The sequence below is a fragment of the Ahaetulla prasina genome, chromosome 6, assembly GCF_028640845.1.
Source record: "Ahaetulla prasina isolate Xishuangbanna chromosome 6, ASM2864084v1, whole genome shotgun sequence".
Lineage (NCBI taxonomy): Eukaryota > Metazoa > Chordata > Lepidosauria > Squamata > Colubridae > Ahaetulla > Ahaetulla prasina.
Genome location: NC_080544.1, coordinates 106,971,254 through 106,998,150, shown reverse-complemented (window position 1 = coordinate 106,998,150; position 26,897 = coordinate 106,971,254). Strand labels below are relative to the sequence as shown.

General features: G+C 45.9%; 1 protein-coding gene and 2 non-coding genes across 3 annotated transcripts in view; all 3 read left to right on the top strand.

Annotated features, from left to right (window-relative positions):
- The window catches only part of EIF4G1 (eukaryotic translation initiation factor 4 gamma 1), a 151,331-nt gene that overhangs the window by 90,563 nt on the left and 33,871 nt on the right, over window positions 1-26,897 (top strand). Inside the window, exons 7-16 of the mRNA XM_058189240.1 lie at window positions 6,689-6,781; window positions 8,704-8,770; window positions 11,897-12,802; window positions 16,007-16,095; window positions 17,477-17,651; window positions 19,630-19,763; window positions 21,879-21,998; window positions 22,312-22,485; window positions 24,669-24,866; window positions 26,518-26,664. Coding sequence (XP_058045223.1) covers window positions 6,689-6,781; window positions 8,704-8,770; window positions 11,897-12,802; window positions 16,007-16,095; window positions 17,477-17,651; window positions 19,630-19,763; window positions 21,879-21,998; window positions 22,312-22,485; window positions 24,669-24,866; window positions 26,518-26,664 — 2,103 coding nt within the window. The remainder of the gene's footprint in view (window positions 1-6,688; window positions 6,782-8,703; window positions 8,771-11,896; window positions 12,803-16,006; window positions 16,096-17,476; window positions 17,652-19,629; window positions 19,764-21,878; window positions 21,999-22,311; window positions 22,486-24,668; window positions 24,867-26,517; window positions 26,665-26,897) is intronic.
- LOC131201521 (small nucleolar RNA SNORD66) lies at window positions 17,723-17,798 on the top strand. The gene has a single exon (XR_009155888.1). It is a non-coding gene; the product is annotated as a small nucleolar RNA SNORD66 (small nucleolar RNA).
- LOC131201522 (small nucleolar RNA SNORD66) lies at window positions 22,053-22,133 on the top strand. The gene has a single exon (XR_009155889.1). It is a non-coding gene; the product is annotated as a small nucleolar RNA SNORD66 (small nucleolar RNA).

The window sequence follows — 26,897 nt, the reverse complement described above, 5'->3', positions numbered from 1 at the left end:
CTGAACTGAATTCATGGCAGAGCAGTGCTTGCTCACAGCACCAACTGTTATTTCAGCGTCCGAGCAATTAGCCTCCATTAAAAATAAGCTATTAAAAAGTGACTGTGAGGGGCTTTGCACAAAAGCATACAGGGAAATTTTCTCTGCCTTTTAAACCCCAAACAGAAAATTTCATGACACAACACTCCTCCGGATTGAGGAACAATATATCACAAGCTAATCAAGGTGTGGACCAGATTGCTGACAAAGGTGTGCAAAGCAGCAGTTCAAAAAAGTTGGCTCATCAAAGCTTGCTCGCTCCTTTTAATTAAATCAGGTTGCTCTCCATCTTTTTTTTTCTTTTCAATCAATTTTATTTGCTTTCATTACAAGATTAGAAAAAAACCCCAGAAAAATAGAAGAAAGTGAAAAGTGTAATGAGAAAAAAAAAGTGATGACTTTTGACTTTTTTTTTGTCAGTGCAAAGGAATGGAAATTCGCTTAACAACCATGGCAAAAAAAGGTTGTAAAATGGGACTTGATTCATTTAGCGAATTCCTTGCTCAGCAACCCAAATTCTGGCCTCAGTTTGTTTATTTATTTATTATTTATTTATTAAATTTGTATGCCGCCCTTCTCCCGAAGGACTCAGGGCGGTTCACAGCCAATAAAATACAAAGATACATATAAATACCCATTAATAACAGTATAAAAAACTAATTCAATGAATGGCCTAAAAATAATTAAAAACCCCGTTTAAAAACCCCAATTTAAAACCCCAATTAAAAACTACGTTTAAGCTAGCCCTGCTCGCTGAAACAAGAGCGTCTTCAGCTCGCGGCGAAAGGTCCGGAGGTCGGGGAGTTGACGAAGCCCCAGAGGTAGCTCATTCCAGAGGGCAGGAGCCCCCACAGAGAAGGCCCTCCCCCTGGGGGTCGCCAGCCGACATTGTTTGACCGACGGCACCCGGAGGAGGCCCTCTCTGTGGGAGCGCACAGGTCAGTGGGAGGCTACTGGTGGCAGTAGGCGGTCCCGTAGGTAACCCGGTCTTAAACCATGGAGCGCTTTAAAGGTGGTAACCAGCACCTTGAATTGGACCCGGAAGACCACTGGAAGCCAGTGCAGACTGCGCAGGAGGGGTGTCACATGGGAGCCACGAGGTGCTCCCTCTATCACCCGCGCAGCCGCATTCTGGACCAGTTGGAGCTTCCGGGTACCCTTCAAGGGGAGCCCCATGTAGAGAGCATTGCAGTAGTCTAGGCGGAATGTAACAAGGGCATGAGTGACTGTGGAAAGGGAAACCCGGTCTAGAAAGGGACGCAACTGGCGTATCGGGCGAACCGGTTAAAAAGCTCCCTGTTGTGTCTTGCCCGCCCTCAGAGCAGCCGGGGCCTTCTTACCTGCTCCCCAACACTGAGGAATGTATGCCTTCCGGCCCAAGTCCTGGCTCCATGCCCCCACAAACTGCAGAAGAAGGAGCACCTCCCTGCCCCAGCCCTGACTCCATGCCCAGGCAAACGGAGCAGCTAGACCCCTCCCCTTCCTCCACAGCATGTGAGCCTGAGGAAAGTTTACTTCCAACAACAGCTGATTGGAGTGACCCTCGCATCAGAAGATTGGATAGGCGGAGGCAACAGAGGAAGGAGGGCAGGCCTTAATGAGTGCTGAGTCATGGAGCCACACCCCATGGCCTATATAAAGGATCTGCTTTCTGGCAGTCTCTGAGTCAGGCAAAAGTCGAACTTATCTTGCTGAAGTCACTTACTGGTCTCCTGCCTGCTCTGAGGACTTTGCTAGGACTTTGGGCAGAGCTGCAGAGGCAAGCCTGATTCGGATTTCCCTGACCCGGCCGTCAGCGGAGGAGTGGGACACGACACTCCCCTGGCGACGGCTGTCATATGTTCTTCTAAAGACAGCCGTGCATCCAGGAGGACGCCCAGATTGCGAGCCCTCTCCGTGAGGGCCAATGACTCGCCCCCAACAGTTATAAGTTGTGCTTATAAGTCAAGGAACATCTGTATACACAAAGTATCTTAAAACTGCTGGATTGGATCCCGACTGAAAACTGGGGATTTAGAGCAGACCGTTGACTGTAGATACTCATTGACTTGTGACCACAATCAAACACCAAATTTCTGTTGCTAAGCGAGACCTTTGTTAACTGAATTTTGTCCCATTTTACGACCTTTCTTGCCAGAGTTGTTAAGTGAATCACAGCAGTTGTTAAATTAGTAACGCTGTTGTTAAGTGAATCTGACTCTCTCCCCCCCCATTGACTTGGCTAGTCTGAAGGTCACAAAAGGGGATTGCATGACCCCCCGAGACCCTGCAACCGTCATAAATATGAGTCAGTTTCCAAGCATCTGATTTTTTTTATCACGTGGCCATGGGGGATGCTGCCTAGGTCGTAAGCATAAAAATCATAAATGACCTTTTTTCAGTGTTGTAGCTTCGGCTGGCTGAGGAATTCTTGATGTCCACAAGTCTTAAAGTTGCTAAGGTTGGAGACCCCCTGCCTTAAAGAACAACTTGTAGTAAACAACCGGTGGTCCTCTACTTGCAACCAATTTATTTAGCGACCGTTTGATGTTAATAACGGCACTGAAAAAACGGACTTAAAAAGCCAGTCCTCGCAACTGTCAACATCTGATCAAAATTCTGGCGCTTGGCAACTGGTGTGTATTTGTGACGGACTGCAGCACCCCGGGTGGCATGTGCTCACCAACCACCTCAGCGGGCTTCCAACAAGCTAAGTCAACGGAGGAACCCAAAATTTGTGTAACAACTGCAGTGATACGCTTAATAACCATAGCAAAAAAAAAAAAAATGAAGCTTGTTAGATGGAGCACAATGGATGTAACACCTGCCTTCCTTTAGCAAATGGAAGTTCTGGTCAATTGTGGTTGTAAATTGAGGACTTGCATGTATCAAAAATTGTTGCAGTGTTTGCATGATGCAATAATAGGTTACAGAAATGGCAAATTAATGGGAGCCCAGTAGATGAGGTACATACTTCTAAATATTTTGGAGTGCGGTTTCAGGCTTTCTTGTGTTGGAAGACATATTTTTAGGTATTGGGCAGGAGCGGTCCAATGTAACCTCACAGCTTTCTTTGAGATTTTCCGTTTAAAAGTGGGGGGACACATTTGAGTCCTGCAGCTTGCAAGGTTTTTCTTGCTGAGGCCATCTCTCAGCTTCTTTATATGGTATCCCAATCTGCATTTCGACCAAAGTTTTAATAACCTGGAAACTTTCCAATCCAAATTTATAACAGTAGCACTCATGGCTGGCTCCATAATGCACCAAGAACGTTATTTTACGGCTAGAGACAGATTTGGTTTCTGTGAGTGCCAAACCCCAGTTCTCTCTTCCTAATTTCCGGTTGATATTGATTACCACCTCTCTCTCCCCCCCCCCTTTTTTTTTTTTTTTTTTTCTCTTTCTGCACCGATTCTTGGAGACCATTTGAGATCAACTTGGCTAAGAAAAGAAATGGCAAACTCCAGTCCTTGGTACTTTTGGGGAAAGTGTCCGTCCGTTAGGCCTTGAAAATGCCAGGTGTGATTTGGAAAACTGTTGGACGTTGGTACTAATAAAGGAGAATATTTGTAGCTCAGGGTTGACATGAGGGGTCCTTGGTGCTCTCTGAGCGTGCTTGTTTTCTTGTAGACATTTCATTGCCCAGCTAGGTAACATCATCAGGGCTAGGGTTGGGATATGGCGTATTGATTTTCGAACCAGTGTAAGCCTAATATCCATCTCTACATTTTGTGGATTTGTCTCAAATGGGCGTGTGCCATCCTCATACCTAATTCTGGAATTTCGTCAGGCCTTCACTTTGACCAGGGTGGATGCTCCACCCTCTGTGGTCCTGTGGAGATGATATAAAAATATTCCTTTTCAGCAGCATTTATGTTTACATGGAGAGAGATGCTCACCTAAGCCAAACACTCTTTTATTGCCCTCTCTATAGGGCAGTGATGGCTAACCTTTTTGCCATCCTTACCAAAAGCGGGGAGAGCAGGGGGGTGTCTTACGCGATGTGGCCACACCCATAATTCTATGTGCCCCGCGCATGCGCGCATGACCCTCCCCGTGGTCCCCCCTGCTTTTAGCATGCGGTGGGCCCGGTAAGCCTTTTTTTTTTTTTGCCCTCTCCAGGCTCCAGAGCCTTTCTAGGAGCCTGAGGAGGGTGAAAACAGCCTTCCCCACCTACCCGGAGGCCCTCCGAAGGCCGGAAATGGCCCATTTGCCAACTTCCGGTCCCATGCGCCAGAGCTGAGCTCACGTGCTCACCGATACGGTTCTGTGTGCCACAGGTTTGCCATCACGGCTATAGGGAATCGAGGAAGATAGCTATATGGATCCCATTTTAAACAATTTGCCGTGTAAAAAGCACAATCTCTGTCACTGTTTTTATCTTGACTGCAACCCGGGCAGATCATTCCAGGCTGCCCAATTTAGTGCTATCATTGTCCTATCAGTCCTAACTACGGTTTGAATTTTCGCACACATTTTGGTCGCCCCCTAAAGTGCTTTGCCAAACGGCGACTGGAATTTCTTGGTTATTTCCTCGAAAACCTTATTTTGCTTCTCATCCAAGAAACTTCTTCAACAAGAAGCAAATAGCAAGATGCTAATAGTGTACCTTACATACTTTTAGTGCACTTTTTGTTTTGTTTTGTTTTAAAGCTTTGTTCATAATATCGGGTCTCTGTATTTGATGGTTGTGCTTTCTGGGCCCTGAGCCCTAAGGAAGGCCTTGATTTGCTCACTCAGCTGCTGTGTCCAGGTGTGCCAAACAGTGCTTGCTTGTGACCTCATCGGTGGCTGCTAAGGCTCTGCCTTCCCTTTCCTCCCCTCCTGCAGCCACCCACCCTGGGCGTTTAGGGCCAGGAGGAAGAAAGTGCTTCCTCCTGGCCACAGCCCTGTGGTAGGGCGGGAGGGAGGGCAAGCCCGGGAGAAGTGCCAAGCTTTGAAAGACATGGCAGCTGGCTTCCGGGAGGTTAGCCCCCTGTCATGGGTAGCGTGAAGTCCGTGCCGAGGACAAGTTGTTGTTGGTTGACTTCAGGCCTTGACGTGGTCCACGGGCAGCTGGCAGTTCCCTTTCCTGACCTCCGCCTTCAAGATCGCCTCTACTTGTAAGATATCTGGACGGGCCAGAATCTCTTTTGCGTTTGTTGAGTGTTCTGTCTCCTTCCTCACTTCGGAGTAACGAGCTGGCCTTCAGCCAGTGGATTCATGGCTCTTATCAGTCCTGGCAGAGAAATCGCAGCTGCCTGCCAAAGTTCAAACAAATGACTGACTATAGCAAGACTTTCAGCTCTTTTTGAAACGGTTCAGCTAAACTTTTGCTTCCCGTGGAGTGAGAGCAATCCCAAAGCTCCTTGGGGTTTTATTTTTATAATCAAGCTTGAATTGATCCGCGCTTCAGAAGATTAGAGAGGCGGCGTCATCAAAGGAAAGGTTGGGGCAGGAGCCCCACCCCACAGGATATATTTATTTATTTATTTATTTAATTTAATTTAATTTATATACCGCCCTTCTCCCGAAGAACTCAGGGTGGTTTACAGCCAGGGTAAAAGCACAACTCAAAAAAGTTAAAAAACATTTAAAAACTACTTAAATTAAAGGCTGAAGGAATATAAATTTAAGTAGTTTTTAAATGTTTTTTAACTTTTTTGAGTTGTGCTTTTACCCTGGCTGTAAACCACCCTGAGTTCTTCGGGAGAAGGGCGGTATATAAATAAAATAAAATAAAATAAAATAAATAAATAAATAAATATCCTGTGGGGTGGGGCTCCTGCCCCAACCTTTCCTTTGATGACGCCGCCTCTCTAATCTTCTGAAGCGCGGGTCAATTCAAGCTTGATTATTATTATTATCAGCTGGGTCTGAAGGCGTAGCCTGGGGAAGGGAGAAATCAGGGGATGACGGCCTCATTACGTCCTCTGACTGGTCTGGTTCTGGCTCCTGGAGCCGGGCCAAAGGAATCGTTGCTCCCGAGGTAAGCCTTACCAGCTCTTCCCCCTCACTCTCGGAGTCACTTTCGGGCATGGGGCCAGGTTCGGGGGCTGGAGTCACAACATTGAGTAGCCTGTAAGGTGAGATGAGAGAAGTCCGTAGAAGTCGAGAAACGGTCTACAAGCGGTGATACCCAAGAGAGTTTTAACAGCATCCCGAGAGAGGAGTGGGTAGCTTGAAATAACATCCTAAGCATCCGCAGGCATTCTGCTCGCGTTTCATTTTTTTCTACGGCCATTCTTGGAACTTAACTATGCTGAGCTGAAGAATTTGACGGTGTGTGTGTGTGTGTTGGATCCATTAAGGCAACTTTTAGTGGCCAGTGTGGGGGAGAGGAGACAGTCCCAGGTAAGCAGAGGGCAGGCACATGGCACAGCTTCCATTTGCACAAGCAGCAGACACCTGCGCCCACCCTTCGCGCAAATGGAGCGCGGGTATACGCATTTGTACGCACGACTGAGGATTCGCAGGCATACTAGCCGATCACCAGTTGAACCCGGTTCCAAACAGTAGTAAGCCTCAGCCTGAGAATTGGGGACTCCTGCATTAAGGGTTATGGTCGGTGCCTGTATCCTAATGGTTGCACTAAACCCAAAACGCTTGTAGGCATCTCTCCACGCGTTGTTTACCATACGTAAAGCATGTTTTTTCTCTCTCCCCCCCCCCCCTCTTTCTGGTCCGGCAGATCCGAATACGAGATCCAAATCAGGGTGGCAAAGATATCACAGAAGAAATAATGTCTGGCGCTAGAACTTCTTCTACCCCAACTCCTCCTCAGGTAAGGCAGTTTCTTTCCTCAACTCTCTTCCAAACGTCTCCTGCCTTGCCTGATAAACAAGTATGTTTTTTCTGGTGTTTATAATGCCAAAACTCCGGGACTAAATCACAGCCAACTTTCGTTAGGGATTAAGCACTAGTAGTTTATCCTTGATGCAGGAAAAATAACAATTGGAAGGGACCTTGGAGGTCTTCTAGTCCAACCCCCTCAGCTCAGGCAGGAAACTTTCTACCATGGCTCTCCAATCTCTTCTTTAAAAACTCCAGTGTTGGAGCATCCACAACTTCGGGAGGCAAGCTGTTCCACTGAATAATTGTTAATAAAGACCAGGAAATTTCTCCTTAATTCCAGGTTGCTTCTCTCCTTGATTAATTTCCATCCGTTGCTTCTTGTCCTGCCTTCAGGGGCTTTGGAGAGAATAAGTTGACCCCCTCTTCTTTGTGGCAGCGCCTGAGATATTAGGATTATTATTATTTATCGTATGGCACATTCACATCACATTTTTATTAAAACACAGATAACAATGCAAAATATGAAACATAAAATCTAAAATATTATAAACGTGATGTCTAGATTACAGATATAATTTTTTGCTTCATTTGTCGCAGCCAGGAAATTAGCAAAGTCTCCTTTATAAACTCTCTCACGATATGCTGGATAGTTTGTTTTTCGGCCCCACAATCACAATTTGGTGATGGTATTTTGCCACACTTATAGGGGGCATCAGCATGCCTGTCATGGCCAGTGCGAATTCAGTTCATTGTTGTCCATATCGCAAGAGGCTGGTCAAATCCAGGTGTTTGTTTCTTTTCAAGATGAAGGCAAACCTTGACATTGTGGGAGTGGCAATTTTCAATCCAATGTTGTTTTCACATAATACAGGTAGTTTTGAACTTCATTTAGCTGTTCATTTAGTGAGCGTTCGATGTTACAATGCCACTGAAAAAGTGACATGACCGTTTTTCACGCTTAAGACCGTTGTAGCGTTCCCATTACCTGGTCCCTTCATCTGCACCCAGGCAGGCCGTGACTCTGACCACATCTTAAAAAGTCCTTGCCACTCTTGCAACTCAGCGTTCCCCAATTCCTTAATAGGTTGAAACTGCTCTTTCGGAATTCCTAACCAGAAAATTCTAGAGATTGCTGTCCCAGCGCCTAGAAGTTTGCATTCATCTCAGGGGTGAAATGCTTCCGGTTCAGACCGGATCACCCGATCTGGTAGCGATGGCGGCGGGTGGTTCGAAGAACCGGTAGCAAAAATCCCTCCCACCCCCCCCATTGCCCAGTTGAGCCACGCGATCGTTAGAGCCTTTTTTTTTTTTACTTTTAAAACCATTTTTTTAACAACCTCTTCGGCCGAAGGGGGGGAAATGCTTTTAAAGGGTTAAATCAAAGCTCTGACAATCCTAGCTGAAGTGCCTGATCGTCAGAGGCTTTTTTTTTTTTAACTTTTAAAAGCATTTTTTAAAAGGTAAAAAAGCTGAAGCTGGCTAGGCAAAAAATGGAAGGGGGGTGGGTGTTCGTGAGAGGGAGAGGAAGGAAAAAGGAGAGGAAGGAAGAACTACAAACCTGGCACTAGACACAGCTTCAGAGGATAATCCAAGGCTGGAAGGGACCTGGAGGTCATCTAGTCCAACTCTGCTCCAGCAGGACATTGTCATTGAAATTCTGTCTTTTGATCCCCCAGTCACATAGCCACACCCACCCAGTCACCTGACCCCACCACCAAGCCACGCCCACAGAACTCATAGGAAAGAAATTTCGATTTCACTATTGGTTCATCTATATCTGATGTAGCTGGAATAAATTATCTACTCGCTCACTCTGCGTGTGTGTTTGTGTGTGTGAGAGAGACAGAGAGAGAGATTCATATTTGTTTTCGTAGTCTTGATAATCCTTTTTTCCTCCTCTTGTTTTCCTAGGCCGGAAGCGGTTCAGAGCCACAGGCCAACGGGGAGACACCTCATGTAGCAGTTATTGTCCGCCAAGGTATGATGGAACATTGAGCTGGTTGAACTGGTCTGATGTATGTGTGTGATGAGCGCAGCCTCAACCTCACTTTCGTCTGTCCATAGCGAGGGTTGGAACTGAACTTATAACACTTTAAAGAGCCATGGTGGCTCAGAGGTTAGAATGCAGCATTGCAGGCTAATTCTGCAGTCAGTTCGATACTGACCGGCTCAAGGTTGACTCAGTTGTCCATCCTTCTGGGTAAAACGAGAACCCAGATTGTTGGGGGCAAATATGCTGACTCTGTAAACCACTTAGAGAGGGCTAAAAAGCACTGTGAAGTGGTATATAATATAATAATATAACAACAGAGTTGGAAGGGACCTTGGAGGTCTTCTAGTCCAACCCCCTGCCCAGGCAGGAAACCCTACACCATCTCAGTCAGATGGCTATCCAACATTTTCTTAAAAATTTCCAGTATTAGAGCATTCACAACTTCTGCAGGCAAGCTATATAAGTCTTAAGTGCTATTGCTAGTGCTATTTCCCATGTAATCAGAAAGAAAAACAGGTTTTGCTTCGTTCCTAAAATTTATTAAAAAATTAAATAAATAGAACAGCTGCGTAATGGATCCAACTGCAGAGCAATTTCAGCGACTGATGCAGTTGCTTGGTGGCTACTGTTTCTTTCCTAAACATTTTTTTTAGGAAAGTTATTACATTACTATTATAATAATATCAGAGTTGGAAGGGACCTCGGAGGTCTTCTACTCCAACCCCCTGCCCAGGCAGGAAACGCTACACCATTTCAGACAAATGGCTATCCAACATTTTCTTATTAAAATAATTAATATTAAATGATTAACATTACATTACGTTAAATTAATTTGCTTGGAATGTGGCTTTTTGGGAAAACAAGTTCTCGAAGTTGAAAGGCCACATTCTTAATCTGGGGTGTATCTTCCCTCGGTGCCATCAATATTTAAAGCAGGAACTTCGGCTACTCTTTGTGTCTCATTTATCAGCACTCTAAGCATTCTTTTGCTGAAGGTGTAGACACCAGTCAATGCAAAATGTAATTGATTTGACAAAACTGAAAGGCACAGGGTGGTTGTTGTTTTTTTTCTTTTCTTTCTTTTTTTTTTTTTTTGGCATATTGGCTTGAATTCATTCCTGTTCTCATAGGGATCTATGGTAAACTTTTGTATCTATATAACCGTGATGGCGAGCCTATGGCACGTGGAGCCATATTGGTGGGCACATGAGCGTTGCCCTAGCTCAGCTCCAGAGCCTCTCTAGGGCCTCCGGGGAGGGGGGGGGAAAGGCCATTTTCGCCCTCCCCAGGCTCCCAGAAAGGCTCTAGAAAAACAGGCTGTTTCCGGCCTCCAGGGGGGTGGGGAAGGTAATTTTCGCCCTCCCCAGGCTCCTAGAAATCCTCTGGAGCCTGGGGAAGGCGAAAATGGGCCCTCCAGGCCATACATGCCAAAAACATGGGGGACGGTCGTGCATGGGGGGAAAGCATTGAACTATGGGTATGGGCACGCGCGTGCATGACCCCTCCACACTCCCCCTGCTTTTGGCACCCGATGGCAAAAAGGTTAGCCATTGCTGCTATATAGGAAGAATGTGTAACTTGAAGTCAATCTTTCCTTACTAACGGGAGTAACTGGTGTGACTCGTGTACAGATGGTTCTCGACGTATGACCACAGTAGAGCCCAGAATAAGTATTGTCCCACTCTATGACTTTCCTTGCCATGTTGGCTAAGCGAAGCACTGCAGTTTGTTCAATTAGTAACGCGGTCATTAAGCGAAACCTGGCTTTCCCCCATTGTCTTTGCTTGTCAGAAGGTCGCAAAAGGTGATCACATGACTCAGGGACGTTGCACAGCTGGCTGAGGAACTCTAGGAGTTGAAGTCCACAAGTCTTAAAGGGACCAAAGTTGGAGACCCCTGGACTAGATGACCTATAAGGTCCCTTCCAACTCTGTCAATCTGTTAATGAAGATACAGCATCTTGTTAGCCTCAGCCACTCAGGACATTCAGTCCACACATTCAGTGTGGGCAGATTCATCAGGAAACTCATTGCATGGATGATATCTACGGAAGACCTTCATCCCAAGATGTGTGCATTTAAAACTACCTTTGGCTTGTGCGAATCCAGGAAGGTTATTGAGACATGAAAGGAAATCGAACGCGGCCAACTTGGCCCATTTTAGCCAGTTATTTCTCACTATGAATATCCGGCCATGGCTTTCTGGACCAGTTTGGTTTTGAGTGTTTTGATCCTTATGTCCTTAGAGACGAGCCACCATCACTAGCACTGATGCTGCTACCTAGTTTGGGTAACCAAATGTCTGCAAGAAAGCCACCATGCTCAGAAAACACCTCATTTCAACCCTGAGCCAGAAATATTCTCCTTTACGAGCTCTTGGTGCTGCAGCCCCTGGTGGCTAGAATACAGCATTGCAGGCTGACTCTGCCCACTGTCAGGAGTTCGATCCTGACCAGCTCAAGTTTGACTCGGCCTTCCACCTTTCCAATGTCGGTTAAAATGGGGGCTCAGATTGTTGGGGGCTTTATTCTGACACTGAATACTGTTTCGAGAGTGCCGTAAAATACTTATGTAGAATAGAATAGAATAGAAAATAAAATATGGAATAGAATAGAATAGAATAGAATAGAATAGAATAGAATAGAATAGAATAGAATAGAATAGAATAGAATAGAATAGAGGATGGATGGGATGGGATGGGATGGGATGGGATGGGATGGGATGGGATGGGATGGGATGGGATGGGATGGAATGGGATGGAATGTTTTATTGGACACACAAGGAATTAGTCTTTGATGCATATGCTCTCAGTGGACATAAAAGAAAAGATATGTTTGTCAAGAATTCTAAGGTACAACACTTAATGATTGTCATAGGGTACAAATAAGCAATCAGGAAGCAATCAATATCAATATACATCATAAGGATACCAGCAACAAAGTTACACTACATAAGTCTTAACTGCTATTGCTAAGTGCTCTTTATAGGAACCGCCATTTTCTAAACATAAATAAATTGTTGCATTCTGGAGGACTCAACCCTCTTTCTTTCTTTCTTTCTTTCTTTCTTTCTTTCTTTCTTTCTTTCTTTCTTTCTTTCTCTTTCCCACCAGATGACCGTTCCAAGACCGGCCCAGTAGTAAGTAAACCGGTATCCTTGGAGACTAGTAAATCGGCTTCCCCATCTCCCCCTCCGCCCCTGACCGAGGTGGAGCCTGTGCAGCCGGCCACTGTGACGCTGGTGCGCCCAGAGAGCCCTGTTGCTGTGGACACTAGAGAGGAGCTGCTGGAGGTCCCTGAAGACATCCTCGAGCCCGTTAGCACCACCACTACAGTGCCAGGAGGGCTTGTGCCCCCTCCGGAGTCCTTCATTTTGGACACAGAACCTCGGGAAGAGGTCGCTGCTAGCCCTGTTTTGGAGATCCCTTCCCAGCCACCCCCAGAAATGCAGGTGGACGAAGAGGTGGTAGCAGAAGAGACAGTGGTTACCCAACAGGAGGCGCTGCAACCTGAGGAGCGTCCCGTAACGCTGCCGTGCGCCTCTCCTGTTCCTTCTCCGCCGCCGGAGGAGGTGGCCGAAGGGGAGGCCGTCGAGTCGAACGGGGTCTTAGAGGAGGAGCTGCTGGAGGCAACGCCCGAGGTGCCCCCGTGTGAACCAGAACCGGCCATGGAATCCCCCATTGCTGAGCCGGAAGAGCAGGCAATACCTGCAGGGCTTGAGACCCCAGAGAAGCAAGAGGCCGAAGAGCCAGAGGAACAGCCCGAATCGGATATCAGCCCCATCTCTGAACCTGAAGAGGTGAAGCCCGAGGAGGCGATTGTCCCAGCGGCCGCCCCTGCTGTAGAAGAGGAGGCGGAGCCAGAGGAGGAAGTGGAGGAGGCGATTGTCCCAGCGGCCGCCCCTGCTGTAGAAGAGGAGGCGGAGCCAGAGGAGGAAGTGGAGGAGACGGTCGAGGTCCCGGAGCAGAGTGCCGAACCGGTGGCTGCACCCTTGGAGACCGCGGAAGTGACGACGCAAGGTGAGTATCCGCAGCACGTTTTCCATCCCAGCTGGATGCAATCTCTAAGAAGTCTGTGATTTGCAGAATGAGGGGTCCTTGGTGCTCTCTTGAGCTTGGCTGTTTTCCTGCAGACATCTCATTAGCCAAACTAGGTACATCATAACATCATCAGTGCTAGTAAGGAGTGGGGTTTGTTCTCAGTTTAGTAGCTTGCCCTGCCGGTGTTGATGGAAGTGTAGTTTTTCTCCTTGTTAGTTAATTAGATTAGAATGGAATGGAATGGAATAGAATAGAATAGAATAGAATAGAATAGAATAGAATAGAATAGAATAGAATAGAATAGAATAGAATAGAATAGAATAGAATTTTTTATCGGCAAAGTGTGATTGGACAAACAAGGAATTTGTCTTCGGTACATATGCTCTCAGTGTACATAAAAGAAAAGATACGTTCATCAAGGTGCAACATTTACAACACAATTGATGGTCAGTATATCAATATAAATCATAAGGATTGCCAGCAACAAAGTTACAGTCATACAGTCATAAGTGAAAAGAGATTGGTGATGGGAACTATGAGAAGATTAATAGTAGTGCAGATTTAGTAAATAGTTTAGTAAATAGTTTAGTAAATAATAATTCCATCCAGTGTTGATGGAATTATTTGTTTAGCAGAGTGATGGCCTTCGGGGAAAAACTGTTCTTGTGTCTAGTTGTTCTGGTGTGCAGTGCTCTATAGTGTCATTTTGAGGGTAGGAGTTGAAACAGTTTATGTCCTTAAGATTATTGTTTTTGCTTCTTTTGTCTGGTGTTAATCCCTGCTTATCTATGTGTTGATCGCTGGAGAAGTACAAACTATAAAGAGAAAAACTCCACCAACACCAGCAGGGCAAGCTACTGTCTATAAACTGAGAGCAAAGCCCACTCTTTAATAGCACTGATGATGTTACCTAGTTTGGGTAATGAAACGTCTACAAGAAAAAAAAACAGCCAAGCTCAGAGAGCATCAAGCCCCTCATTTCAACCCAGAACTACAAATATTCTCCTTTACTGGTATGCAGGAATCTTTGTTTTCCTTTTGTAATATAGAGAAATATCAAATCGTCCAGGTTGGTTGAACTCAAGCATCCAGAATCTGTCACCAGGCCCTGGCTGACTGGGGTTACTAAAGAGATGCAGTTCTGGACCATCTCAGCACAATTTCCACGATAAATTCACAGAATCTGTTTGGGCCAAATTAAGATCCTTCCCTGTAGCTTTGTATGGTCTTTGGCAGGATGCCCTCTTAGATGACTCCCTTTGAGTGGCACCAGAAGGTGTTGGGTTGGTTATTTCTGCTTTTCACTATGTGCTGCCATATGTGGGTGATATTTGTGGGCTCCTTTGTGCTTTCTGAGCTTAGTTGGTAAGTGTTCTGACCTAGGATTCCTGACACAGTAAAAGCACACAATGAGTCCCCAAAACCCTCTTTTTATTTCAAGGGCTGTGAATTCTGCTCATTCGGAGACACTTCATTCTCAATCTGTTCATTCACAGATGAGTCCCAAATAGTTTGTAAAGAGTCTGACAGAAGTCTGCCATAGATCTTCTGATAAGGCTGCTAAACACCCACCTTTATCTCCTTTCACATGGCTGCCAAAGACCTAATTGGCAATTAACTTTGCACGGCCACATGGAGCACAGAGTCAACATGGAGCTGCAGTCTTGAAACCGGCCAGCACGAACAACAGTTGTTTCCTGCAAAGGCCCACCTGCCTTTGCTCCTTCTTTATGTCTTATGGGAGGGGCCAATAATCTCCAAGCCTTACCCCCGAGTTGACCCTTTTGTTTTAACCGTTCTTGCCTTCTGGCAGCTCTGCGCATGCGCGCACTGGGAACAGGCTCTCCCTGTTTCTTTGCCTCGCTAATGTCCGACCCTGGAGGCTCCGGAAACCGAACATAACTCCCAGATGGCCCTGGCCCCTTCTCTGCCTCTGACACAGAGCCCTCGTCTGAGCCTTCCCCAGACTACAGGACTGGCCCATGGTCCTCCCCAACTCTGCTGCCAGCACCAAAGGCCGCTGGCGGACCACAACAGGTAGTTCCTGAGTTGGCACTATCAACTCAGTAAGCAACAGCTAATCAAGGAATCACCAAGAACACCCCCACCAACAATGACAGAGGAGCCCCTTGTATATAAACAGAGAACAAACCCTACTTCCTTCTAGGACTGATAATGTTACATAGTTGGGTAATGAAACTTCTGCAAGAAAGCATCCAAACTCAGAGGACCCCACAGTTTAACTCTGAGTTACTGTTCTGACCTAGGCTTCCCCTGCAGCACAAAGGCAAGTCCTCGTCCCGATAAACCCCTTTTATTTAATTTACAGTGAATTCCTATTGAGCAAAGTCTTCCTTCTCCCACAATCTTTCAAGATAGTTCACAATTACCGACCTTTATCAGGCTTGGAGAGTGGCCAGGCCGATATCTTTCAGACACCACAATACTTGGCAAGAATGCAGGAATGAACTAATTGTCTCCTGCAAACTCCATTCCCCTTCTCTCCTCTTTTATTCCCTCTGGGAAGGGGCCATTCATCGTCCACCTATGGCCTTAATCCCAAATCCACCCTTGTTCTTTAGCTGTTCCCTTCTTCTGGCAACTCTGCACATGCACACACTGGGAACAGGCTCCAGCTGTTCATCTGCCTCACTGATGTCTGACTCCGAAGGCAGCTGATACTGGCATACGGCCCTGGTTCCCTCTCTGCCTCCAACGCAGAGCCCTCATCAGAGCCTTCCCCAGACTCCAGGACTGGCCCGTGTTCCTCCCCAACCTCCTCACTGTCCGAATCTGCTCCAGCTCTGCTAGCTGTTGGTAGACCACAACAGTGACAAATATTCTCTTTTCTGGGTGGTATTTCCTGTCTACCAAGGAATTTATTGTCTTCAGTTGAGGCACTTATGCCTTTGCTGACTTGGTTCCCTTTTGGTCTTATAAAAGGCTGTAGGGATATTGTCCCAAAATATCCCAAATAGATGCAATAGATACCACTTCTTCTTCCTGGGATGCGATGTCCTCTTATCTCTGCCGTGAGTTAAGTTTCTTTTTCTACCCCTGGAAAATGGCTTCAGAGCAGGACTTCGCACTAACTTCTTATCTGTTGCCTGGAGTGTCTTTCCCCGTTAATCTGGACTTATCTGTAGCTCATGTGCCTCTCCATCCCTCTATATAATTCTCTAGTAGCCGTATCGGTGCCAAAGAGGAAGCGAAAGTTGAAGGATCTGAACAAGAAGGAAGCTGTTGGAGATTTGCTGGATGCGTTCAAAGAGGTGAGAAGCCTGTACATTACCAGGGGGAAATTAATTACTGTTTTTTTCGGACTATAAAACGCACCAAGATTTTGAAGAGGAAAAGAAGGAGAAAAAAGTTTTTGCCCTCCCCGGGCCCCAGGAGCACTCTGCAGGTCTCCCAAAGCTTCTGCGCGTCCCATTTTTGCAAAAAAAATGGATGTGCAGAGGGTTTGGGAGGCCTGCAGAGTGCTCCTGGGACCCAGGAAGGGCAAAAACGTGTCGCATTTGCAAAAAATAGGGGCGTTTTTGCCCTCCCCAGCCCCTAGGAGCACTCTGCAGGCTTCCCAAACCCTATGCGTGCTCCGTTTTCATGAAAAACGAACCTGTTTTTGACAAAAATGAGACGCACAGGGTGGGGTTTTGGAAACTTTCTGTTGCTAAGTGAGATAGTTCAGTGAGTTTTGCCCCATTTTACAGGGTTTCCTGCCACAATTGTTAAGTGAAGAAGGATTAGCAAGACCAAGAATTGTATACACACACAAAATTTATATATCTATCTATCTAATCTATCATCTATCTAATCTATCTCTGTCTCTATCATCTATCTCTGTCTGTCTGTCTGTCATCCATCTATCTATCTCTATCATCTATCATTATCTCTATCCTATCTATAATTATATCATCTCTCTCTCTCTCTCTCTCTCTCATCTCTATCCTATCTATAATTATCATATCTGTCTATCTGTCTGTCTATCATCTATCTGTCTGTCTGTCTATCATCTATCTCTGTCTGTCTGTATGTCATCCATCCATCTATCTATCTCTATCATCTATCATTATCTCTATCCTATCTATAATTATATCATATCTCTCTATCTATCTATCTATTATCTCTATCCTATCTATAATTATCTATCATATCTGTCTATCATCTTATCTATCTATCTATCTATCTATTTATCTATCTATCTATCTATCTATCTATCTATCTATCTATCTATCTATCTATCTATCTATCTATCTATCTATCTATCTATCTATCTATCTATCTATCTATCTATCTATCTATCTATCTATCTATCTATCTATTATCTCTATCCTATCTATAATTATCTATCATATCTGTCTGTCTATCATTTTATCTATCTATCTATCAGTCATTATCTCTATCTATCATGTCTGTGTGTCTGTCTATTGTTTTATCTCCATCCATCCATCCATCTTATCACAGTGCTTTTGAAGTCATGAGCTGCATGTGAACCTTGTGGGCTTCAGTGGTCATTGTGGTGCTGTTGAAGAAAACGCCCATTTTGTTTTGAGCTTGGAGGCGCACGATGAACACACCTCCCCCTGCAGAGAGAGGCGTTCGTTGCTGCCTCGTTCTGTCCTTCATAGGATCTCTTTGGCTTCCCTTCTTCAGGTCAGCGAGGGGGGCTCTGAGACGGAGAACAACCCCCCAGTGCCAGCCCCAGAGCCTGAGGAACCTGTCCCAGTTCGCTCCCAGGAGGAACCTGAGGAGACCTGGGAACAGAAGGAAGATAAGATGGATCCTGAGAAGCTCAAGCAAGCGGATCAAAAATACGGCTACAAGGAAGGTGAGCCAGGTCTGAGCAGCACTTACAATTTGGGAAAGGTGTGGGCGAGGGGGCGGAACTTCCCATTGAGCCTTCTATGATGACCTCCTTTATGAGCCATCGTGTCTGGGCCACTGATAACGCTGATGGAACTGAGGATCTGAGCAGACTCATTACCCAAGGACTGGTTGGCTTTTCTTCGATCAGGGGTCTCCAACCGTGTCAACTTTTAAGACTTGTGGACTTCAACTCCCAGAGTACCTCAGCCAGTTTTGCTGGCTGAGGGACTCTGGGAGTTGAAGTCCACAAGTCTTAAAAGTTGACACGGTTGGAGACCCCTGTCTTAGATGACTGCCATGGTTTCACGGGACGTTTTTTGCCAATACATATCTGTATATGTTTCCCTGAAAATAAGACTGGGTCTTGTGTCAATTTTTGCTCCAAAAGACAAATTAGGACTTATTTTCCGGTTAGGTCTTAATTAGAATTAAAATTCTTTATTGGGCAAGTGTGACTAGACACACAAGGAATTTGTCTCTGGTGCATAAGCTCTCGGTGTACATACAACAGTAGTGATAGATCATTATCTGGTGGCTCAGCAGACTAAGTCTGTCTGTTATTAACACAGCTGCTTGCAATTACTGCAAGTTCAATCCCCACCAGGCCCAAGGTTGACTCAGCCTTCCATCCTTTATAAGGTAGGTAAAATGAGGACCCAGATTGTTGGGGGCAATAAAAGTTGACTTTGTATATAATATACAAATGGATGAAGACTATTGCTTAACACAGTGTAAGCCGCCCTGAGTCTTCGGAGAAGGGCGGGATATAAATTCAAATAAAAAAAAAAATTATCATCGTCATTGTAAAAATACAATCATCATAACACATTAGATACAGCACTTAGGGGATAGTCAGGGATACTAAATAAGCAATCAACATAAATCATACCATATGCCCTCCGTGGAAAATAAGTCCTCCCTGAAAATATTTAAACGCATGCACAGCTGGTCCCCGCCATTTTTTCTAGTTAGGGTTAGAGCTGGTTCTAGTTAGGGTTAGAGCTGGAAATCAGGTAAGACGGCAAGAGGAGCCCCGTCTTGCTCCACGCACCCCAGAATAATAAGACCTCCCCGAAAATAAAACCAAGTGCTTATTTCAGAGTTCAAAAAAAAAATAAAAATAAGACGGGGTCTTATTTTCGAGGAAACATAGTACTAGTTACTAAGTAAACAATATAAATCGTAAGATACAAGCAACCAGGTTGTATCTTCTTCTAGTCATAGGAAGATAAGGAGATAGGTAAAGAGGGAAGATGAGACCAATGATGGTAGTACTGCCTTTCTAGATAGCTTGACAGTGTGGTGGGAATTAGTTGTTTAGCAGAGTGATGGCACAGGGGAAGCATGAGGGAGGGGAACTGTCCTTGTGTCTAGTTGTTCTGATGTGCAATGCCCTATAGTGTTATTTTGGGGAAGTACAATACTAAATGCGTCCTTCTTGGTGACGATCTTAAACTGGGACTTATTTTTGGGGTAGGGCTTAATATTACGAGCATCCTGAAAAATCCCACTAGGGCTTATTTTCCGGTTGGGTCTTATTTTCGGGAAAACACGGTAACCCATTTGAGTGTTAAAGCCTGCAAACATCTAGATCATTATATCTCAACCTCAGCAACTTTTAAGATCTGTGGACTCCCAACTCCCAGAATTCCCCAGCCAGGATGGCTGGCTAGGGAATTCTGGGAGTTGGGAGTCCACAAATTTTAAAGTCATGGTTGGAAAAAAAAAAAACACTGGCCGTGCAAACCAGTGAAGCCCCGTCCCCACAGTGCAGGCAGCACGCAAAACCACACCCCCTCCGGTTCATGGAAAAAAACCCATCCACAGAACCAGTCCCTGGTGCCTGAAAAGTTGGGGGCCACCGATCTAGTATATACGAACTACTTGAAGGATGCTGCGATTTCAACCTTTGTGCTCTCTTATCTTTTTTCCCTTAACAGAGCAGTGGAAGCCCTTGAACCCAGAAGAAAAGAAGAGATACGACCGGGAATTCCTGCTGGGGTTTCAGTTTATGTTCGCCAGCATGCAAAAGCCGGAAGGGTTGCCCCATATCAGCGACGTGGTCTTGGAAAAGGTCTGTCCCTCCAGTTCCTTTTCCTCAGATGTCCCATCAGAATCCTCTCTCTCTCTCCTTCCCTCCCCCCCTTCTCTCTCTCTCTCTCTCTCTCTCTCTCTCTCTCTCTCTCTCTCTCTCTCTCTCTCTCTCGTATGCCATGATTGAAGAATTCCTTTGCTAGAGTATTTTTACAGCATAAGCCAGCATGTAGGTTGCATCTGCTCGCCAACTCCCTTCACAAGATGACAACTGCCACCAAAATCATTGTTGACTTTTGGATATGTCATTTTTCTTTCTACTGCCCCACCACCACCCGAGAAGGTTCAAATTGGTAGCAAGACAAATCCAGAAGGCTTATTACTTCTGTTTCCGTGGTTATGTCCCAACTTCCAGGTTTCTCCTCCCCTGCCCCCCCCCAAAAAAAAACAACAACACCAAAACCCATCCCTCAATCCCTCACCAACGTTCGGTCAGTTCGTGCTCTAATCTATGGATTCAGCAGTTAGAATTGCTAGTCAAAATGAGAAGCAGTGTGCCCTCCAAAGATTTCCCATGCCCATTAAAGAGCCAGTTGGGTCTAGTGGTAAAAACACCACTTGTTCTACACAACAGTAGAGCAAGAGACTGTGAGGAATAGAATAGAATAGAATAGAATAGAATAGAATAGAATAGAATAGAATAGAATAGAATAGAATAGAATAACAGAATTGGAAGGGACCTTGGAGGTCTTCTAGTCCAACCTCCTGCCCAGGCAGGAAACCCTACACCACTTCAGACAAATGGTTAGCCAACATTTTCTTAAAACTTTCCAGTGTTGGAGCATTCACAACTTCTGCAGGCGAGTTGTTCCACTTATTGATTGTTCTAACTGTCAGGAAATTTCTCCTTAGTTCTAAGTTGCTTCTCTCCTTGATTCGTTTCCATCCGTTGCTTCTTGTCCTGCCCTCAGGAGCTTTGGAGAATAGCTTGACTCTTCTTTGGGGCAGCCCCTGAGAGCCTCTTTTAGTCCTGTCTTAGACATTAAAGCCAGCTGGGTGACTTTGGGCCAGTCACCAGGAGACAGTGAGTTCTAGTCCCGCCTTAGGCATGAAAGCTTGGCTGGTTGACTTTGGGCCAATCACCAGGAGATGTTGAGTTCCAGTCTTGCCATAGGCATGAAAACTAGCTGAATGACTTTTGTCTAGTCACAAACTCAGCCCAACCCACTTCACAGGGTTGTTGTTGGGGGGGGGGATACGAACAGGAAGGTATGTTGTTCTGCCTGGAGTTATTTCTAAAAATAATAGAAATATTATTTCTATCAGGTAAATAAAAAAAATTAAATCCTCCTCCAAAAACTAGGAAACAGTCATGCCCGGCTCTTAGCTGAGCCAGGAAATGAATGGTGGACTCTGACCAAGGAAAAATGGCCCATCCCGGTTCTAGGCAACTCAAATCCATTCAATGCAGTCCTTTGGGATGGTGGGATAATGAAGACTGTGCTATGATCCGTCCCAGAAAACTGTGACGATCTGCAGTTCTTTTGAAGTCACAGAGTTTGTGTCGTGTCCCACTCCTCTTCTGACGGCCGGGTCTGGGAAGTCTGTATTAAGTGTGGCCACGAAGCCTCTGCAGTTTTGCCAAATTCCTGTCAGAGTTCTCAGGGCAGGCAGGAATCCAAGGTGTGACTTCAGCCACCAGATGAGACTTTGCCTGACTCAAGGAATGCCAAAAAGCAGATCCTTTATATAGGCCATGGGGTGTGGCTCCATGACTCGGCACTTATCCAGGCCTGCCCCTCCCTTCCTTTTGCTGATGTTGCCTCTCCATTCTCCGGAAGTTGGGATCTGTCCACTTTTCGTCCTCCTGCTCAGCTGCCGGCAATTCTAGCTCGTGGCTGGCTTCGTACTCACGGTGTAGGGAGGTTTGTTTGCTCAGTCTGTCCAGGCATGGTGCCAGGGCTGGGGGCTGGAGGCATGCCAGGCCGTTCCTCTTCACTATCAGACTCTGGCTCAGATAGCAGGAGATGGGAGGGGCCCGGCTGAGGAGAGGAGGGCGGGCGAGGCACAACAGTTTGAGACACGGTTACAGGCCATCCACTCTTTTGCAAACCACAGGCCTTCGATGTTAATTTTCCTGCTTTTCGGGTTCTAGGTGAATAAGATGCCCCTGCGTCCCCTGGACCCTGTACGTCTGAGCACCATGAACTGTGGACCAGACTTCACGCCCTCCTTCGCCAATCTGGGCCGTCCAACCCCACCCAACCGTGGGCCGGTATGTGTTTTTTGAGGCCTTACCCTGGTGAGATTGTTTCCTGCCCTCTGGGGTCTGCATGATGAACTTCGAATTAGTGCCATCGTGTCTGGGCCACTGATGCTCTGTGATGGAACTGAGGAACTGATCTGGCAGCCCACGTCGTTGTGCCCAAACATGGCTGGGGGGCAGAGAACAGCTTCCAACTATGGAGCCCATGCTTCTGTTTAGCATGCTTGTTTCGACAGTGTTTGTAAAATCTCTCTCTCTCTCCCTCTCCCTCTCTCTCTCTCTCCCCCTCTCCCTCCCTCCCTCTCCCTGTCCTGCATCACAGCCGCCTGGGCCAGGACAACGGCGTTCCCAGCAAAGCCTGCGGAAGGAGCCTCGGAAGATTATTGCCACAGTGTCTCTGAATGAAGATGTCAAGTTGAACAAGGCTGAGAAGGCGTGGAAACCCAGCAGCAAACGGGCCACTGAAGTAGAAGATCCTGAGAACATAAAAACTCAGGTAAGTATCAATCAGTCAATCATAACAGAGCTGGAAGGGGACCTTAGAGGTCTTCTAGTCCAACCCCCTGCCTAAATAGGAGACACTATACCAGTCCTTTTCCGGACCGAGTGACTAAAGCACACGTGCGTGTGAATCCCCAAAATGCAATGCGCTCGTGGCCCCTGCACATGTGCCCGCACATATACACAAGCCCCCCCCAGTGCAACCCCCCCTGTGCATGCACTCGCAGCCCCTCTGCAGGTGCCCCATCCCCGCACATGGGGAGCTGAACTGGGGGGATAGCTCACGGGCCCACATAGGGCGCTGTGTGTCAAAAGTGGCTGATGACCATTTTTCATGCGACCGTTGCGGTATCCTCATGGTCACGTGATTTACATTCAGAAGTTTGACAACTGGTTCATATTTATGACCTTTGCTGTGTCCCGGGGTCATGCAATCCCCTTTTGTGACCTTCTGATAAGCAAAGCCAGGTTCTCTTAACAAACCTGCTCCTAATTTAACAACCGGAGTGATTCACTTCACAAATGTGGTAAGGAAACTCGCAAAATGGGGCAAAACTCACTGAACAATTTTCTCACTTAGCAATGTAACATTCTGGGCTCAGTTGTAGTCGTAAGCTGAGGACTATCTCTACAGGCAGAACTGAATTGGGACCAGAATTTCCATTGCTATGTAAGGTGGTTACTAAAGGAGTTGCGCCTGAAATTTATGACCTTTCTTGCCATGGTCGTTAAGCAAATCATTGCAGTTCCAGTGAATCACACCGTTGTTAAACAGATGATTTTACTGATCTGGGAAGGTCACAGATGGTGATTGCAAGACCCTGGGATGGTGCAGCTGTCATAAATACACGCTGGTTGCCAAGCACCCAAATTCTGATCCCGTGATGGGACAGTTGTAAGTGCGAGGACTGGTTATAAGTCACTTTTTTTTAGTGCTGTTGTAACTTCAAACGGTCGCAAAACAAATGGCTATAACTCGACATTCTAAGCCAATCAGGTGCTCTCATGTCTCATGGTTCTTTCCACAATGGGCAGTTGTGGGGCCTTTAACACCATTGTTGAGCAGCCTACTACAACTATACATTATTTGGTGTAATTTTTCATGACAAAAGATTTAAAAGTCCGCTGTCTTCAAAAGTGGAAAGAATCTGTTTGCTATTTGGAGCTTGGTAAGGAATACTTTTCTCTCTCAAACCCAAGCAGAAAAAGAACATTCAAGCCATTTCCAGCCCACTTACATTAACTTTTAGAAGGAACATTCTGACTTGCAGAGCCCCTCCCCCATCTTTGGCTCCATAGAAATAATTCAGCCTGGTCCTGTCTCTTTGGTGTCATCTTCCAAGAACCTTCTGCAATCCCCGAGCGAGCCATTTCCACTGAGTTTGAGCAGGTGAAACAAACGGGTGATGTTTTCCACAATGAGGTTATCTCATTCCTTAGACTTAGACTAACTTTATTGTCACTTTGAGTGTACACTAGTCGGCATACCTTAAAATGAAATTGCATTGCCTACAGCTCTCAAAAGGGTTTCCACTTTTCAATATACACGACAAACATGGCAAAATTAAAAAAAAAAACCGCAAAATTATCCATATAGCCACATAATATTAATATATGACACAGAGAAACAACACAGTCTAGTTGGATGTGTACATGTACATGGCGAGATAAACGAATCTTGCGAGTTTACTGGACGGATGGCCTAGGGAACAAAGCGGTTACAGAATCTGGTAGTCCTGCTATGAAACAACCTCCCAGAAGGGAGCAACAGAACAGACCATGAAGTGGGGTACTCTGACTTTGCTTCGACCTCTAAGCACATAGCACTTATAAGCAGCATCCTGATTAACGGGAAGCTAGCTTCCTATGCTCTTCTCAATTGTCCTTACCACTCTCTGTATGGACTTTCGACCTGAGGCACTGCTGCCACCTGATGCTGTTTACCCTCTGAGGATACAAATAAACCCTCAAATGGCTCGTGACTGCTCTCAGAGAGCTAATGACTCCAAAGATCATAAGTCCTTCTACTCCCCACTAGTCAGTTAGAACTAAAGAAGCTTCTTGGAGGAGAAGCGAAACGTTTTCAAAGGGGGAAAAAACGAAAGAAGTCCAGTTGCTTTTTTTGGAAAAAGCACCTTTGGGACAATGAAACGATACTGTTATCCCCTCTTCCCACAGGAGCTGTTCCGACGTGTGCGCAGCATTCTCAACAAGTTGACACCGCAGATGTTCCAGCAGCTGATGAAGCAGGTCACCGAGTTGTCCATCGACACAGAAGAACGTCTCAAGGGAGTCATCGACCTCATCTTCGAGAAGGCCATCTCTGAGCCAAACTTCTCTGTTGCCTATGCCAACATGTGCCGTTGCCTTATGGGGGTAAGTTCTCCAGGGAATCGAGGATCACCAATTCTCACAGGTGTTCACCCCCGCCCACCCTGCTTCTAATGTGCAGTGGATTGAAGTGCCTTCCAGGATAGGGTGTGGAGATGCTGATAAACTGGTGGTTGTAGCCCAATTGTCACACATAGCATCTCCAGTTAGATCAGGGTTTCCCACCCTTGGCCATTTTAAGATGTGTGGTCTTCAAGGCCCAGAATTCCCCAGCCAGCTGTTGCTGGCTGGGGAATTTTAGGCGTTGAAGACCACACATCTTAAAATGGCCAAGGTTGGGAAACCCTGACTTAGATACTATAGGTATTGTGGTCCGCCAGCAGCCTGCAGTGCTGGCAACAGAGTCAGACAGTGAGAAGGCTGGGGAGGACAATGGGCCAGTCCTGGAGTCAGGGGAAGGCCCAGACGAGGGCTGTGTGTCAGAGGCAGAGATGGGGCTAGGGCCATCTGGGAGCGATGCGCGGACTCGGAGCTCCCAGAGGCGGACAGCAGAGAGGCAGAGGAACAGGGGGAGCCAGTTCCTAATGCACACATGCAAAGAGCTGCCAGAAGGCAAGAACAGCTAAAGCAAAAGGGATGACTCGGGAGTAAGGCCAGGAGATGATTGTCCCCTCCCATAAGACTTAAAAGAGCAGCAAAGGCTCTTGGGCTGTTTGTAGGAAAGCAATGTTGCTACATTTGTTTCTAGTCGGGCTTTGCTAAGAAAAGCCTTTGGCAGGTTGCCAAAGAAGATAAAGGTTTGTGATAAGGCCAAAGGACTTTTTCTGAAGGATTTATTTTGGAATTAATTTGGACTAAGCTGAGAATGAAGTTAATTCTCAGCTGTTCTAATAAAATACGTTTGTTTAGGACTGATTGTGTCTGGTAAGAACTACTTGGCCTAGGTCACAACAATAGGTAAGTGGGGAGGTCCATTCCCAGAATTTGGAAGTCCCCAATAACCGAGTTGCTAGAAGTTCAGGGGTCCCCAACCCTAAATCTGTGGCCTACTACTGGGCAGTGGCCTGTTCAGAACTTCAGCCGAAGAGGTTGAAGAAAAAATGCTTTTAAAAGGCTCCTCTGATGATTCCAGCTGAGTTGCCTGCTCGTCAGAAGCTTTTTTTTTTCTTTTAAAGGCAAAAAAAATGCTTTTAAAAGAAAAGAAAAGGCTTTTTTTTTTTTGCCTTTAAAAGAAAAAGAAGCCTGTGATGATCAGGCAACTCAGCTGGGGTCATCAGAGGAGCCTTTTAAAATCATTTTTTCTACAACCTCTTCGGCCAAAGAGGTTGTGTAAAAAAATGCTTTTAAAAGGCTCTGACGATCCCAGCTGAGCCTTTTTTTTTTTACTTTTAAAAGCATGTTTTGGGCCGAAGAAAAAATGCTTTTAAAAGTAAAAAAAAACAACACCACTGCTCAGCTGGGGTAGGGGGGAGGTCAGGGATTTTTGCTACCGGTTCTCCAAACCATCCGCCGCCATCGCTACTTGATCAGGCGATCTGATCCAAACTGGGAGCATTTCACCTCAGCATAAACCATATCTTGTGATAGGATTGCAACAAGATTGTTAATCTCTTGTATATGGTGCTTGGACCAGTGGGCATTACGAGAGCTTATCTGGCTGTCTTCTCATGGTGATCCTCAACTGTCTTTTCTTTAGCTAAAAGTCCCCACTACTGATAAACCTAGCACCATGGTGAACTTTCGCAAGGTACTCTTGAACCGCTGCCAGAAAGAGTTTGAGAAAGACAAGGATGACGATGAGATTTTTGAGAAGAAGCAGAAGGAGATGGATGAAGCGGCTACTGTAAGTCAGCTTGAACATACGGATCTGGAGCTTGGGTTCCAAGGCCTAAAAGATTCTGACATTTTTGGCTTCTTCCATGTGTCTATCTGTCTGTCTGTCCGTCTATCTATCTATCTATCTATCTATCTATCTATCTATCTATCTATCTATCTATCTATCCTGTTTCCCCCAAAATAAGACCTCCCCTGATAATAAGCCCAATCGGGCTTTTGAGCGCATGGCAATAAGGCCAA